A 13964-nucleotide genomic window follows, 5' to 3' on the forward strand; every position below is an offset into this window, starting at 1 on the left:
GTAAAATACCTCTCTCAACCTATATTTTCTAGTTTTACCCTAATAAAAGACTTGTTATTTTACATGTTGTCTCTATACTTTCATTTCTGTTTCCTGTGTGTTATTTTTACATTTTTCAAACTTTCCTTTATACCATTAAATAATAGTACTTCCACTAAAATGCTCTACTTCTGCAACTAAAAGTTTAGACAGAAAATAAGGGGAAATATAAAAACCAATAGATTTATAATCAAAAAATAAGTAAAAAGATAGCTCAAGACTTTTATATTCTTATAGTAGCATGAAGAAAATTTAGTTTGTTTAAAAAAGGTGAAAATAGGAATAGCTATGTCTATCATGATAATCAAATATTAAATACTACAAATATAAAAATAATTTAATATGTCTTTTCTCACTAAAATATAATGAACCTCTCTTTTATTATTTCACTTATAAAATTGTATAATAATTTAACTTTCCTGCTCTGGCTAAATTTAATAAATTTGTATACATTAATAGTTTGGTTTGCATAATATATGTGCAAGGCCTAGTCACCCACACTATTGTGGAAATTAATAACCTTTTAAGTTAAATTTATACTTTATCAAAAGAATTTATATAATTACATTTTGAAACACCATATAAAATTGAAACCATGATATTTCACTCCCTAGTAATATGAAATAATTAGTTTTAAACAAATTTTTTTGGACAGATTGAATGAGAATTGTTGGACGAACACAATACTATAACTGACGAGATAAGATGGATAGCAGAAGGCCCGAACAAGATTGTGCCTACATTTAGAGGATATAAAATCAACGGTGTTACTTATAGCAGGAAGGAGCGTGATGATAAACGGCAAGTTCAATGCAGTGGTGTTTGTGTGGTTGCAGATACAATGCTTGTGCAGGGTAAGGATAAGAATATTGAACATACTTCGCACACCTACTACGGAGTGATAACAAGTATCTTGGAGTTAGTATATAACAACTTTCGAGTTCCTGTATTTCGTTATAATTGGGTAGATATCAACAAAGGGGTTAAGGTAGATAACTTGGGATTTACACTGGTTAATTTAAATAAATTAGGCTTTATAAATGATCCTTTTGTGCTAGGTAAACATGAGCAAGTATGTTACATTGAGGATCCTCTTGAAAAAAATTGGTCTCACTACACCATAAAATGCCTACTGTAACACCAAAAAAACGTTGCATTAGGGGGTAAATATGTTGCTCTTGCCCCATTTTTAAGCTAAGGTAACATTTTCTTAAAGATAGGTTTTTCTATGTCGCCTTAGGCGTCTAAGGTAACATCTTTGGTGCCTAAGGCAACATCGTATTTTAACTTGTTTATCTGTTGCCTTAGCTTGCTTATGCAACATAAAGAAAGATCAGTTGTAACTTATTTTTTTGTTACCTTAGAGTTTTGAAATGTTTTAAAAAATGGGCCCCACAGTGGGACCCAGTAGTTGACATGGCAAGTGTAGGGCCCATAGTGCTGAGTTGTCTTGATGACGTGGCAAGTGGACCCATAGAACCTAATGTATCACTTGGAAAAGCTGTTGTAACATTATAACTAGTCTAATAAAATGTTTTAAACATAATATGGTAACAGTTTACGAGGCTATTGTAATACTTTAGCACAAACAAATTGAAATGCTTATTATGTAAACTGAAAAATCCCAATTATACAATTTCATAACTATAAAATAATGCATCCAACCCAAAGATTAAACATCCAAATATACAACCAAATTAAACGTCCAAGCTAACTATAAACTAGTTCACATTTTTCACTTAACAACAGCCCAAGATTATAAATTTTAAAAAATACTACTAGACCCTAATGCTTAAATTTGCTTCACTTTCTCCTCGACTCCACACCGGTATTTCCCTTTTTATACACGTGAAGCTTTCTCTTGTAAGTCTTCTTTGTTCCCTGAAATATTAACTAAGTTATTTGCAAGAAAGAAATCAAAACTGCAAATCTTGAATACCATATCAAAAGGCCTGTAGAAAATACTTATTAAAAAATTATTCTTAGATCATTGTTATTTGAATATTTGTACTGCTATAAAATAGCATCCTAAATTGAGAATTATATGCACGAACATAATTGATTTACAGTTTTTTGAAATGACGTTGTTAGTCAATAAAATACCTATATTTTAATTGGAAGCCACAAAGATGCAGAACTGTATTAAGAAAAATTATATAGGAACAAAACAATTGTTCTTATCCCCAAGTAAATATGTTTAAAAAAATGTAGGTAAGCTAATTAACAGAGCTAGAGCTGTTTATCAAGTGCTTGTTATCAGCTCGCTTAACTCTCACATGAGCAGTAATGCTTAGTGTTAATTATACGAGATATGATCCTGGCAAGTCCAATTACTAACACCCTGAGGTTTTAGGAGAACTGGTAACTTAAAACATTGTAAGAACTCCCGTTAAAACCTTGAATTAATACACTTGAACTTGTTTTATTCTAGTTTCACATTGTTTTATTCTAGTTTCAGAGGAAGTCATAAACATACCTACTTAGTATGTACCTGAACAAGCCACACTAAAGCATTGTACTGTTTACCACGAAATCGATACAAGAAAATTATCATAAACTATTCTATCATACCTCCTCCAAATGGGTTAGTTTGAAATACTTCTTTCCAATTTCAGTCCACCTTACTCTGTCAAACCCTTTACCACCATCTATCTCCACAAACCTAAAGAAAGATGACAGAAAAAAGGTAGGTAATTGGGAATGTGAAAATGTAAATAAGCAAAACTCCAAAATACAAACAAACGACTTGATTAATAATAGCATATTTATACCTATAATATGATAGTTTGTACATGAGACAAATGGTAAAAAAGCATCTCTCAACATACAAATTTAGCATTCATGATAGTAGTCTGACAGAGGCAGCTATAAAAGTAACCGAACAAGAAGGTCATCATGAAGTTAGAAAAAGCATTCAACCAAATTCAATATGTAAATATAACACTGTGGTAAAGTAACTACCAGACTGTACACGCAAATTATCCACAAAGACCAGGACATTTAGACGGAAATAAAATCTGCACAGAGAAAGAAATCCACCCACAAAAATACCACCCACCCCTGAATGAAATAAATGATCCCAAAAACAAAAAATCCAGAATTGTACCCCCCTTCCCCTTCGAAAACACAGAGATGCAACCCCTCACCCTAAACCCAACTCCTAATACTCAATCCAGACAAGTACAATACTGGATTAACAGCATAAAAAAATCATCACAGCAAAACCACAAACCCATAACATATAATAGACCCACCCGAGAGAACACCAATAAAACACCCCCCTACTCCAGCCAATAAATAACATAACTTACTAGACAGTCCTGGTTTCTTACGAGTTGGTTTCTATGTTAACATTCATGTATATTAAGAAAAACAATAATAATAACACTTACTAGACAGTGCTTACCGTGTCAAACAACTCTAAGATCCAGAACACCAAGGAAAGGCTTAGAAGCTGTGCTAACACGAGACGTTGAGGTTTCCACCATACATATATATTATTAAACAGCAAAAATTATGGACTGCAAAAAACTAGATATCTGCCACACGGTTACAGCAAAAATTATGGACTGCAAAAAACTAGATATCTGCCACACGGTTACGTATCTGGAAAATATCAGGCTACATGTCTATGAAATTATCAGAATACTACATAATTCTAATGACAGGATTGCTGTGACGGTATATATCTGAAGGAAGAGTGTGCTTAGATATAGTGTATCCAAATTATCCTAAATATACTTGCATGAACAGAAAAAAGAAAAAAAAATCAACAAATAAAGACAAGTGTAAAGACCAGTAAACTGCTGAAACTTGGTAATGACAATGCAAAAATACATGACCATACCTGTGCACCTGAAATATAACCTTTATGCTATTGATGGTAATATCTGGACTTGCTTTCACCACCCTTTCCCTTTTGTCATTCTACAAAGTTGTATAGATTAATTAGTAAAAAACTTGATGGTATACATGAAGGATAAATAGGTTTGAACTTCAAACAATCTCTCAATAAACATTCATACTGTATGAACAATTGTGTTATTACTAAAAAGTCTGAATATAACACTGTCAGTAAAATGGAGGAAAATAGAAACATGCTAAACTTATAACAGAAGGGTCTAAATTATGATCAATTTGGTTTGAACAAATAGTCTAATACTATAATCAAGGGTCTCAACCCATTTAGCTTAACAATAGCACAATGCAAGTAGATTGCCATAACTTCTAAGTTCGAATATACCTTTTGCAGCCCAGTATTTGAACAGAAGAATGCTAGAGTCGTAGTAAGTGGCACACCAGAATAGGCAAGCCAATTAATATCGAGAACATTTGATCCCTGAAAATAAAGTTGGGGAATAGATCAGATCATCTTTTAGTAAAAAAGTTGTTAATGTGAGTTATAATGTCTATACTCATAGAATAATCAGCATTTCTGATAAAAATATAAAAATTATAAAAATATAAAAAGTATAAAAGCATCTCTGTTTTTTACAAAAACTGCCTATATAAAAATATAAAATGTGTATTTTAATACACCGCAGGGTTGATGTTTCTAAAATTAAAAACATAAAAAGTAAAAATGAGTTAAATAACTGATGTACCTGATTAGCAAATCCAACGCCACAACCAAGGAAAATCCTACCAGCAATAAGCATGGTCAATTCATAGATCAAATATTAGTGAAACTTACAATTCAAAAGAATATGTGAGAAGAAAGAAAGAAGCGAGAACAAGGTATGAAAGATGCCTAATTTGCAAAGTTTTTTACAAAATTAAGTTTAATATGAGTTCTATTGTAACCTTTTACTTATACGTCCAATAAAGATTGAAGCCAAAATAAAGACGCAGCCTTCAACGATAACAAGTCTCTAACCTTCTTTTGCAACTAAGATAATGATATGATTAAAAAAGTGTACCAGGACTCTCTACATAAGTGAGTATTGACATATTGCAAGTTAAGTATCCATAAATTAAAAATACATTTAAATTTGATGGTGAATCAATTGCACAGAAGTATAACACCTTGTTACATTGTACCCAACCATGGTATAATTTGTTGTAATGTATCTTGAATGAAAGAGGCTAGACACGTAGCAAACTAATATAGGGTTTACAATAGAAATTGAGAAGGCAATTGTACCTTAAACTTTAGTAAATGGTAGCTGCTACATCATATATATCTTGTTTGTGTTTTAAAAGCTATTAGGATTCTGATAGAAAAGAAACAAAGTACAGCAAACGAATATGTACACATAACAAAAAAGATACAGAGAATGGTACAAAAAGATAAATAGCAATATTAACGCACACGTTAAGAACAGAATCACAACTTTCAAAAAGACATAATTTATACCTTGACAACAGGGGTGATTTCTTTCGCGGTGTTGCTCCATCACCCTTAACTAACACATACATCACCCTTCCAGAGAATTAACAATCCCGAAACTCTAACAAAAAATCCATCCGAATCAAATCCGTGATCAATCAAGTCGTAATAAAAACAGCAATTAACAATCACTAAAACTAATTTAGTAAATCAGATAACAAATAGGCCTTAAATCCATCAATAAAACAACTCGTCGCAGTAGAGAATCACCGAGAGTGTCACAAGGTGTAAGCGGAGCAATGTATTCATCAAAAAACAACACCAAACCAAAATTCACATTAGTATGGTCGTGTTACTTGTTATTCTTTCAATACCTGTGTGTTTCGAAACCGAAAATCGATCTGATTTCAGTGGAATCTCTTTGAGATCTATAAATTAAATCTTCGTTCTTCACCAGGTAAAATCTGTCGACCAACGGATTGGCTTCGGTGATGAAAGAATAGTGCACTAAGATCGTCTCTTGTTTGCGACATCTTCTTCGGCTGCTTCAATTAAACACAAAAAATCAGTTCGACACAATAACACAGATACACACACAATAACCAATAATTAGAAATCAATTGATATTCAGTTGAGCCCTAATTTGATATTAAAATCAATTGAACCCTAGGTTCAAATATAAATACCTAATTATTAACTAGAAAGTCCAAGTTATAGCGAGTAGATAGAGAAATAATAGATAGAGATCGAGAGAGAAAGAGTAATGAGATTGGAGAGAGCATAGAAGGGGGAGAGAGCAAAAGAATGTGAGAGAGTAATGAGATTGAGACTCTTTGGTTTTAGTGGGCTGAAAATAGGCGGCCTTTTACCAAAAAAATGGGCGCTCGGTTTGAATATTTTCATAAATTTTACCTCCTTATCAAATTTCTAAGATTCCATAAATCTATCTTCAAATAATTAAATATTATACTTATTTATTTTATTTTTTATATAAATATATATATATATTCAAATATTTTAATACTTTTATTTTTAAACTTATATAACAGTGCTCATATCAAGAGAACGATAATTTATATATTTTATTACTAATAAAAATTCTATTTTAAAATTTTATTAGGTTTATAATATTTTAACTTTTTTTTTGCTAATTAATTTCTCTTTTAACTTTTTTAAGTTTTAATATGTACAAAATTTGCATATCGTCACAGATTTTAATCATTCTATTTGTATATCATCCTGAATTCTTGAAAATGAATTTAAATTAATAATTAATCTTAAAAACAACATATTTATGTTTTAATACTCTAAGGTAACATTTTGACCAGAATGTTGCAAGCTGCAACATTTTTGACCTAATGCAAAACCACGGTTTTGCCTAAGGTAACATAAAAACACAATGTTAAATTAGCTCAATACTGCCCTATCTAAGGTAACATATTAGGTAACATTCTTTAGGTAGGGGGTTGCGATAGGCCATCTATGGCGTAGTGTCTGTTGTGATGAATTTACCGGAAAAGACCTACTATGACCACTGTGATGACGAAAATGATGGATCGGTAGAAATAGAACTTGAGAATGAGTTACATGTGCCAACTTTCGCGAATGATGACGAACATGACGAGGAAAAAGCTAGTTACATGAGGGATGAAGAAGAATGGATCCAACTTTCATGATGGTAATAAATTACATTTGTTTTAAATTTGAAGAAGAGTATACATATTTGCCTTTTATTACTATTTATTCACAATAATTTCTTCTTAATTTCTTAAATGATTCTATTTGTTGAATTTTTTTTAGTTAATATGTGTCATTTACGATTACTGTCTTAATATGCATGAATTTTTGAGTTTTATAAATTTTAATATATCTTAATTATTTGGACTTTTCCATGTATTTGGTTTCAAGTAATTATACTACGTATACATTAATAGTGTCATGAATCGTGTTCCTTTAATATTTGTTAATGTTTAAATTTTTATTTTGATTTCAGTGAATGATCCATTTTTTGAGCCTCATTTGAAACTACTTAACGGCAAGAAAATTTAGGTCATTTAATGATGATGTAATGTGCAGGGTTTACTGATGATTTTGATCAAGTTGAGATGATGTTGATCAAGCTAAGGTAGAAGAAATTTTAACAGTTTGGCCAATTTCGGCGGAAACCACTGTTTGATCTCTTTCTTGTTTTCCTAGTTGGTGCCTTGTATTCTACTATAATACGCTTCTTTGCCAACATAATTTCATGTTTTTTGTAGGCACTAGGATTATTTTGTTTATTTCTCGATTCATGGATTAACTTGTAAATTTGTGTAAGTATTTAGTTTATTTGATGAATGCAATATGTCCATTATTTACTCTTTTTAAAGAAATGTAACAACATTTTGCAGCTGTTGTATACTTTAAAAAGAGTAAAACTCGACATGTATGCTCTTATCGCCAAACTTAGAATTTAAAAGTTAAAACCATGATGAATATAAGTTAATTGTGATTTTGGTGGATTGTAAACTCACTACGAGAAAAACGTCAATAGACATCGGCTAAAAACCGATGTCTATGAATAAAAAAATGTGATGTCTTCGTGGGTGATGTTAAAGACCCCCCATTTAACATCGGTTTTAAACTAATGTGAAAGGGGACATATTTAACAACCCAACTAATAAAATTTCTCAAGATAATACTTATTTAAATCCAAACTCCATTAAAATCCGATAAAACTTTACAACTTCTCAAAAATACAATAAAGTTATAATTCTTGAATTAAAATACAACTAAATTACAACCATGCCAACAAACTCTCAGAGAAATCTAAGAAAGGCCAAACTACTCAAAGTTCCATAACTCGCACCCTTCCCATAAGTAGCCCGCCTAAGTAAGAATACCTGCTGGAGGAATACAAAGAGAACAAAGGATCGACAGTGAGCGAAAGGCTCATATACGGATATAAGACAAATCATAACTGATCAAATATTAAAAGATGACGAGGCTAAGAACACAACTGAATATTTGAATGAAGCACAATAATAATAGTGAATGAGATAATATAAAAAAAATGAATAATCAACTCACAAAACAAAACTAAATGCTTACCACCCAAAACTTATCATACTCTTACACATATCCTTATCAATTATAGATAATAATCATAAATAATTAAATCGAAAGAATAATGATAAAATGAAATCATACCCTTACACATACTCTTACACATATTCTCACACTTACAAAATAATACACAAACAATAACCCGCACTATAACATATATGATTATTAGTGTAGATGAATGCAAACTTTCACTACACCATAGATGGCCTATAGCAACAGCAAGAAAATGTTACAACAGGTAGAAAAATATTACCACGGCCAAAAAAAGCCCTATTGTAACATAAAAATTAAGTTGCTTTTTTTCGAGTTACCTTTGACCCCCAAGGTAACATTTCTTTTAGCCTGCTACAACCTTGAATTTTGTGTTTAATAGGTTTCAAAGGTAACATTAATGTATGTCTATAGTATCACACTATACATATTACCTTTGCACTTAAAATTTGCAAAAAAAATGGGCCCCACTTGTAAGGCCACTGTGGGCCCCACATGTGGGTCACCAAATCATTATAACAATTTTTTCCCTACTGTAAAAGCTTTTTAATAATTTGTATTATATTATACTAATTTATTTGTAATATTGAAGTACCTAATCTAACATATTTCTCAAAAAAACAATTTGACATGATTTGTTTGTAAATTGAACATGCCATAAATCTCTTTTTCATACAAGTCAATAAAATAAATAATTAAAACCACCAAACTTCAAATGGGTACAAACCCCCGCCAAATACTATTTCAGTTTTCACACAATCACCATCAACTCCACATAATCCAAAAAACAGGTACATAGTCTATAATCTAGGATGATATTAACAAAAAATTGACGATCAGTTTGACAATAATTTAGCAAGGCACAGGCTATTCTGATTTGTTCCTGCTCATCATTATTTTCTGATTCAGAGGATAAAGTACCATCCTGTTTAGCCACTGCAGGAAACAAATCAGTGAATATAAACCTTAAGTAAAAGAGTGCACTGGAATCAATTAAAAACTAGATATATGAGACTGAAAGAAAAATCCAGGATACAACTAAAGCAATCAACTTCCATTGGCACAATAAACACGTTGTACTGACAAACCAAAAATTTAAAATAATATGCAAATTCGGAATTATGTAGAAAGTGAGTGACATGTATCAACTTGAAGGTCTGACACTTGACCACCAAACAAAGTATCTTCAAGTGAAAGTGTAAGGTTACGAGTTTCCTTGTACGAATCAGTTGGCATCTTGATGTAAAATAGACCTACAATCAATGTTATGAGATGATTACAAGTCTTAAAGGGGGTGAAGAAACATAGAAAACAATTTCCTACCATCAAAGCATTACGGAATTTGTATATTTAGAGTTACTGGCATCAGGACAAAGTTGTGGATCCAATAACATGTTCATTCACAGTATACAGGCGACGTGCCAAGTTGGAAGGCTTCAAAGTGAAGGCAAAAATTAATACTGACCAAAAAAAATGGAAGACCTGGCATAAAACAAATTAGAGTATGATTTAATAGCTTTCAGAACCCAGCCTACACTGACTAGTCCATATTCAAGTCATCTGTAAAATAGGTATAAAAAAATTAAGGCAAGAGGGGTAAAAATATAGTAAGCTGGCTTACTGTTAGCATCCAAGTGGCATTTTTAACATTGCGAGGATTGGATTGCACGTATCGATGGTTGAATGTACATCCTGAATGCATGTCCACTTTGTGGTCATCTCGTAGATGTGAAATCAGAAAGGGAATAGTGCCAATTACAACGCACTCTGATCCAGCATATGGGCAATTGTATGGTTTAGAACTACATCCTTCTTCGTGTTTATGTTTGGTGTCATATGGAAATATCTCCGGATATCCTACTGTGTAATACTTACAAGGAAGTTGAAGCAATTCTGCTACATTCTCCTGAGCCAGGCACCTGATATATTCCAGTTCTTGTCTATAAGTGGGATATCGATTATGAACCTGCACTTTACAGGTTAAACAGAAACAAAGTGTGTCCGTTGTAACACTGCAAGGATGCATTCTGTGGCGAAAGGTAAATCACTAGTACTACCAACATTTGAGAGGAAGATAAATCATAAATACTTGTAAGTGAAACAACAGTAAATTGAGTGGCTAAAGTGGTAGAAGAAATTAAAGCAACTTGCCTCTACCATGCATATGGATCTTAATCATGCATGCACTCGTATACTCACTGAGCAGTCCAATTCCCAGTCCACAGCATAGGCTTGTTGGGACCAATACACAAAGGCAGCATTCCGCAAAGCTTAGCTTTCGAAATCCAATAAACAGGTAATAGATAAAACAGAATGCACAACACCGCAAGCAAAGAAAATGCAACTTTTCACATTAAAAAACAAACCCGAAATCCCCATTGCAATTAAATAAAGATTAGTCTAAACAACCAGTTAGCATTATCCACTTCTATATCAATACAAAACAATCCAAATTTAACAAAAATAATCTTTTGATATAAAAATCAAAACTTTAGAATTTAAATTACTAATAAAATTACTGAATAACCTGACAGAAGTAGTAGAATTATTAGAAAGTTGAGGCTGTGGTGCTGATAAATTGCAAAAGCAACGACCCCTTTTACCATAATCACCAAACAACTCAGCCCTTTTCTAGAAACCCCTCTGAATTCTACAAGAACTTATAAAATCACAAGAAAAATCAGCAAAACAATAGACATAATATACATACAAATACAGGAAATATGAATGTATATGTGTAGAAAAAGAGGGGTAAAGAATAGTAGAAGTACGTGAGTGGGGAAGTAGTGGAGAGATTTAGAAAGTGAAAGAGAATTGAAGTGCGGCTCATCCTTCTTCGATTCTTAAGCAAACCCCATGATTTTAGTTTTTAGAGTTTACAATTCTCAGTCCACAGCAGTGCCTTCCATTGCATATTTCTATCTGAAAGTTGAAAGTTCCAAGAATTAGAACTAATTTATACAAGGCACTTGGATAATCGTATAAACACTCAAACACTTTAGGCCAAAAAGATGTAAAAAAAAAATATTGCCCCGAGTCTGATACTTCTTACACATGTCCGTGTTTAAACACTACTCTAACAAAGAACATTTCATATTTTGCTACTTCACATCACTGTACTTAAAGCTTTCTTCAGAACTTAAGATAATAGCAAGCATCACAAAGTCATATGTAAGTAATTACAGATTAGCTTTGTGAAAGTAATTCAAAGCACATTGTTAATTTCCAACACAAGACAATCAGAAAGTACATTAGCTCTGTAGAAAAACACCATTTGCCACATTATTACTGCAGCAGAAATGCATAATCTAGAAATATGTAACAGGCACATGTTCAGTACCTGACAATATTTATTGTTGCATCTCCTTTAGTAAAGAAATTTCTCTAATAACATTGCTTCGCACTCCTTCATCTTCCTGCTCTAGTCGAATCTTCTTTAAAGCAATGGTTTCATTTGGGAAGCGGTCACGAGCTTTACAAACTACTCCATATGTTCCTTCACCAATCTTCTCAACTTTTTCATACTCCAATGTTTAAAAATTTTGGTAAATATAGGAAGAGAATATTAACGAGTACAACAAGATGGATTCTATTTAAACTTTGCAAATGATAGACTGACAAGTTCTGACTACCTTCACTTGGCTAGCCGATTCTACTTCATCGGCCTCTCTGAAAGTTCTTAAAATTGCAAGATCTGCAAAGGCTTTTCCCAGGTCTTCAGCAATCTGATAGGTCTAAAGAAGAGAGGAAAAGAGCAATACAGACCTATTGAGAGTAAAATAAATGCATTCTTACCAAAGTGAATGCGTGTTATGTGCTCACTCCTTGTGCTTGGTACTGAGAAACTTCTGCAGAAAAGCGATTCAATAGATCCCTCTCTCCCAGGCATAGAATATCCACCTGGGAATGATCAATTGTGAGCAACAAACGTTACTTAAAATTCAAAACTTCAATTTGAAACTTAAAATTCTAAAAACAAACTAATATATCAATATGCATAAAAACAGTGTAGCATACACACAAAATCAGAGAGAGGAGGAGAGGTAGTATATACATATACACACAAAATGAGAGAGAGAGAGAGAGATAGAGAAGAACCGCAAAAGGATATGACCCAAAATTAGCAGTAAATAAAAAATCCCCAATTCCAATTTAAAACCCTAATTTTGTTTGAAATTCGAATCGGTGAGATTTTATTGATATAAACCCCTAGCTCGAATAATCAATCTGTGAGGTTATCAATCTGTGAGGATGATAAGATTCGATTCAATTGAAAGCTTACTGAGGGATAGATCGTGTGAGAGGAGAGAGCGATCGAGCGAGAGAGGGAGATTCTCGAAGCCGAGAGAGGGAAATTTTGACTTTGTCTGCGAAATTGCCGCTTCTCCAAATATTTTAAGCCGAGCCCAACATTTCTAATTTCACTTTATTTTTATTTTTTTTATAAATTTTTAAATTTAAATACTGTTCAAATTTTTTGTTAAGAAAAAATGTGAGTTATTATATAGTACAGTTTATAAAATTAAAAAAATATATATAATTTATTAATCTTAGCTAATATTAATATTATTAATTAATTATATTACCAGAATAAATTAATTTTGAAGTTATATAATTAAATAAATTTTATTGTTTGTAAATATTATTTTTTTATCCATTAATACTCTATTGTAACATAGTATGTTACTCTATGTAACACTTTGAAACTATAGTAACATGTTATAAAGGCTATGGTAACATTAAAAATACTACGTTGCAGTAGGCTAAGATGAGCGTAGCTAAGGTAACATAATTTTGTAACACGCATGATTAAACCATTGCGATAGGCCATCTATGGCGTAGTGTTTAACAATTTCCAAGTAATTTTAGATGATCATATAACCTAATGATTAGGTCAAATACTGCAGCTATCTTTATTCTGAAAAAATGTACTTAAAACAGTAATGGAAGATAATTGTTAGAGATCATGCCTATCAACTAGAACATTGACCAAGGCTGGATTCTCATGCTGTTTGTATGAGAACTTAAATAAAATAAAAAAATTGCCTTCTCAAATCTAAATAAGCAAGGATTATAGTCATGAAAAATTTGACTAAATACCTCAACTTGTCGTTGTAGTGATTGAACATAATTAATGATTTCATCCAACATAACTCCTTTACCAGTGAACTAAAAATATAACAGCAATATTTAGTGAACTTCAAAAGAAGCACTTTAAATGTATAAGGAGGTATAGTTAACAGTTACCCAATTATTTTTTGAATAAACTAACCTTGCTCCAACGTGGTACAAGATCCTGAAGAAATTTCATTCTTTCACTGATCTTGACAAATATTCACAAATCGGAACCACCAATAGAGACCCGTATACATAAAATATTAACAAATCCACTGGGATTTGTATTAAAAACATCTAAAAAGTATTTTGTGCCACAGAAACTAGCATATTAATGTTGTGCAACTATTACATAAATAAACAAGCAACAGAGAAAGAGAGTCAA

General features: G+C 31.9%; 1 protein-coding gene and 1 long non-coding RNA gene across 15 annotated transcripts; both read right to left on the reverse strand.

Moving 5' to 3' along the window:
* Positions 1–1627: 1627 nt before the first annotated feature.
* LOC141672581 (uncharacterized) lies at positions 1628–6194 on the reverse strand. Of its 4 annotated transcripts, none has more exons than XM_074479215.1 (8): positions 6055–6194; positions 5743–5910; positions 5396–5489; positions 4644–4680; positions 4283–4378; positions 3887–3966; positions 2611–2701; positions 1628–1920 (listed from the first exon to the last, which is right to left on the reverse strand). In XM_074479215.1, the coding sequence occupies exons 3-8, from the start codon at positions 5455–5457 to the stop codon at positions 1843–1845; spliced, it is 444 nt and encodes a 147-aa protein (XP_074335316.1). In that variant the 5' UTR covers positions 5458–5489; positions 5743–5910; positions 6055–6194; the 3' UTR covers positions 1628–1842. The 4 variants fall into 4 exon arrangements, 3 of the variants coding, with proteins under 3 accessions (XP_074335316.1, XP_074335318.1, XP_074335317.1); XM_074479217.1 differs by having other exon boundaries at positions 5743–5913; positions 6055–6182; XR_012555601.1 differs by having other exon boundaries at positions 1874–1920; positions 3446–3966.
* Positions 6195–9152: 2958 nt separating this feature from the next.
* On the reverse strand, positions 9153–12838 carry LOC141672328 (uncharacterized). Of its 11 annotated transcripts, none has more exons than XR_012555463.1 (9): positions 12747–12838; positions 12260–12364; positions 12097–12158; positions 11805–11988; positions 11236–11386; positions 10616–11123; positions 10086–10383; positions 9788–9946; positions 9153–9717 (listed from the first exon to the last, which is right to left on the reverse strand). It is a non-coding gene; the product is annotated as an uncharacterized LOC141672328 (long non-coding RNA). The 11 variants fall into 11 exon arrangements; XR_012555462.1 differs by having other exon boundaries at positions 10086–10231; positions 10340–10383; positions 10616–11386; XR_012555458.1 differs by having other exon boundaries at positions 9153–9400; positions 9604–9717; positions 10616–11386.
* Positions 12839–13964: the final 1126 nt, after the last annotated feature.

The sequence above is a fragment of the Apium graveolens genome, chromosome 7, assembly GCF_009905375.1.
Source record: "Apium graveolens cultivar Ventura chromosome 7, ASM990537v1, whole genome shotgun sequence".
NCBI classification, from domain to species: Eukaryota; Viridiplantae; Streptophyta; class Magnoliopsida; order Apiales; family Apiaceae; genus Apium; species Apium graveolens.

Coding starts and splice junctions, on each gene's coding strand:
- LOC141672581 (XM_074479215.1), bottom strand. CDS start 5,457: ATGTATGTGTTAGTTAAGGGTGATGGAGCAACACCGCGAAAGAAATCA. Junction 4,379..4,643: donor GCGTTGGATTTGCTAATCAG/GTACATCAGTTA, acceptor CTTTATTTTCAG/GGATCAAATGTTCTCGATAT. Junction 1,921..2,610: donor AACTAACCCATTTGGAGGAG/GTATGATAGAAT, acceptor TTAATATTTCAG/GGAACAAAGAAGACTTACAA.